Genomic DNA, 3,059 nt, shown 5'->3' with positions numbered 1-3,059 from the left:
ACATTAAAGTTTATGAAGAACATAAATATTTTCTTTAAAATTAAACTAATAATTATTATGTTTCAAATTACATTGAAATTAATGCAATTTTGTATTAAAAATAACACTTTCAACAAATAAATACTTGAAAACTTATTATGTGGGGTGAAGGTGTTGTGAAAAATGTGGTTTATGGTAGTAAATGGAGGGTAAAGGTGATATAACTGTTTTACAGAAAAATAGTCAAAAGTTTAAGAATTGGGACAAATTTTTTTATTTCCTAACTGACAATTCTTTATTTGTTAAAAATTTGTCTTTCTAGTTAAAAAATTCATAATTGCAGTTAAGAATTCATCAGTTTGGTTAAAAAATTTACTATTTTTTTGAAAATTCTGTTTTTTCGGAAATTCAACTATGAAATTTTTGGTAAACAAATTAATTTTTTAAATTAAAGTCGATTATACCATTTTTGATAGGAATATGATATTTAAAAAAATTGATCTTTTTTTCGTAAAAATTTAATTGTTTTAAAACCGTATTTTTAAGGTAGGAAATTAATTTTCACGTTTGAAAATTCATCCTCTTCATTGAGGGTTCAATTATTTTTTTGAAAATTTCTTCATAGTTCATGAAAAATTAATTTATGTAAAATAAAATTGGATTATACCATTTTTGGTAGAGAATTGATATTTGAAATTAAAAATTGATCTTTTTTAGTTGAAAATTCAACCACTTGTTTGAAAATTTTTTGTAGGAAATTAGTCTTCTTGGTTGAAAATTGATCTTTGTGATTAAGAACAAAACTATGAAGTTGCACATTCCTTTTTTTCGTTAAAAATTAAATAAATATGTATCACCGAAAATTCAAATATCATATTTTAATAAATTTATGCTGTATGTTTAAAATTGTTTTTAAATTATACAATGATAAAAAATAATTATTCTTTTGTGAAAATATTAAAATGACGGAAAACATAATTTACTTAACCTGAAAAATTGAAAGTTTTAGGTTTTGTATACATAACTTACAAATTTCGTGAAATTATAAAAAAATGCAATGATTCCAAATTAAATTTTACTTGAAGTACTTATACTTATAAAACAAATCTATTTTGAAACTACTTAAACTCTAACAATTATACATGCTAGAAACAATTTTTATCGTACAAAATAAATTTAGTCAACAAAACTCTATTCTAACTAATATATAGATATTTTTTTCTAATAAAGATTTTTTTCACTAAATAGGATTGAGAGGGTAATAACCCTAGGGTATTAACCCACGCCACCTTTAAATCTAAAACGGAATGTTCTAGACACTGTCCATTTTTGTCAAAGCAAAAATCAAAAACACGTTCTAAAATTTTTTGTTTTGTTCAAATCGACCATATTTTTTTTTATTTTGCAGTTCTTTGTCAATATCCTACGCAAAAATGCTTGGATATAAATTTTCACCAAAATTGATATAAAATTGTGCAAATGGCTTAAATCTAAGTGAGGCGCAAACATGATGTAAAGTTGGTACCTAATGGGTTAATAGAAAATTGTAGAAAGTGTACTCAAATATGTTTAATACTTAATTTTATTAAAAATAAGTTTTATAGGGATACATCCGCTGTAAAATCAATATAATCATTTTTTCGTTTAATGGCACTTTGTTTTTGTGTTCCTTTTACAAAATCCATTCCGATCGATTGACCCTGAAAAAGACTATAACATAAACTTAGTACAAATCATCCATTTGTTATTTATTTCAATAACTTATGGACAAATCTTTAAAATTTTCGTATTATTGTTTGTATGAATTACACTTTCGATATAACTACATACAAAAATTAAAGCAATAAATATTATTTTGAGTATCAATTTTATCAAACTATTCTTATTTGTTTATTAATAGTCTAATTATTTATTAATATATAACAAATTAAACTTCTTAGCTTCCAAATGAAAGTACATAGTGATCAAATTTTAATATTATTTCAAATTTTACTCGTAGTAATACGAACCTTTTTTTAAGATTTGTCCTGAATGCATAATGAAAGATGAGAGTTTTTCAAATACAAAATACACACTAATGACATATGGTAAATTTAACTGAAATATGCATTTAAATAAAAAAAGATATTCAAATCCAAGAAATTACTATTTACATTTTGGTTTTGTAAAAAATGTTAAGAAAATAGATAGTGCAAAATGTTATGAATGTCGATATTATTATAACTACAAAATATATAATTAATTCCTTTTCAATTAATGCAATTGACAAACTTGATTGGCAATATGAATAGGTTAATTTTATCACATCACTCTATTATTTCTTATAATATTATGTGAAAATAAGTATGGAAAGATTATTTTCAAAATCATCTGCAATTTTTTTTTTAATAATACTTTTTGCAAAGAATATCGGGATGTAAAATTTCTTAATTTAAATTTTGGAAAACACCAAATTAGTTTTTTTAAGTAACATGATGGTAATTACAATTATAGTAAAATTACATTGCCTTAGGTCATTACGTTAAGAACTTATAGATTAAAATCGAAAATTTTTGAGTCGTTGAATAATAAAATTAAAAGGATGACAGAGTGCGCATCCTCCGTCTCCATCTTGCGAAATGAGAGCTCGTTGTAATTAGAACATTTGCCAAGTGAATCAAGCCTTGGCGCATGCGTAGTAGCATTTCCAAAAGAATCATAGGCGTATGTACTAGTCACATTATATAATAAAATATATGCGATTTCATAAAAATAGAGTAACTGAACAATTGTTCGAAATTCGAAGTAGTATATAGTTCTTTTTTTTATAGATTGTTTTGGAAGTGCTACTATGCATGCGTCAAGGCCTCATTCACTTGGCCAATGTTCTAATTGCAAGGATAATACATTTCGTAAAATGGGTACGGAGGGTAAACACCCTGTTATTCTTTTAACTTTATTATTTAACAACTTAAATTTCTAAAATAATACTTTAGTCATTCTAATCTCAAAATATCAACTTTCTGAGTACCCGATTTTGAGGGTAACCGATATGCTTCGTTCGGAAGAATAACTTGATGCAAGGCAAGGAAACACTTCTT

The 3,059-nt window shown here is 24.6% G+C and overlaps 1 protein-coding gene across 1 annotated transcript in view; it reads right to left on the bottom strand.

The window, feature by feature from the left end:
• Nucleotides 1-1,577: 1,577 nt before the first annotated feature.
• The window catches only part of LOC117180359, a 16,585-nt gene continuing 15,103 nt past the window's right edge, over nucleotides 1,578-3,059 (bottom strand). The window contains exon 8 of the mRNA XM_033372817.1: nucleotides 1,578-1,689. Coding sequence (XP_033228708.1) covers nucleotides 1,578-1,689 — 112 coding nt within the window. The remainder of the gene's footprint in view (nucleotides 1,690-3,059) is intronic.

This window comes from Belonocnema kinseyi, chromosome 1, assembly GCF_010883055.1.
Source record: "Belonocnema kinseyi isolate 2016_QV_RU_SX_M_011 chromosome 1, B_treatae_v1, whole genome shotgun sequence".
NCBI lineage: Eukaryota > Metazoa > Arthropoda > Insecta > Hymenoptera > Cynipidae > Belonocnema > Belonocnema kinseyi.
This window is presented reverse-complemented; position numbering and strand designations above follow the sequence as displayed.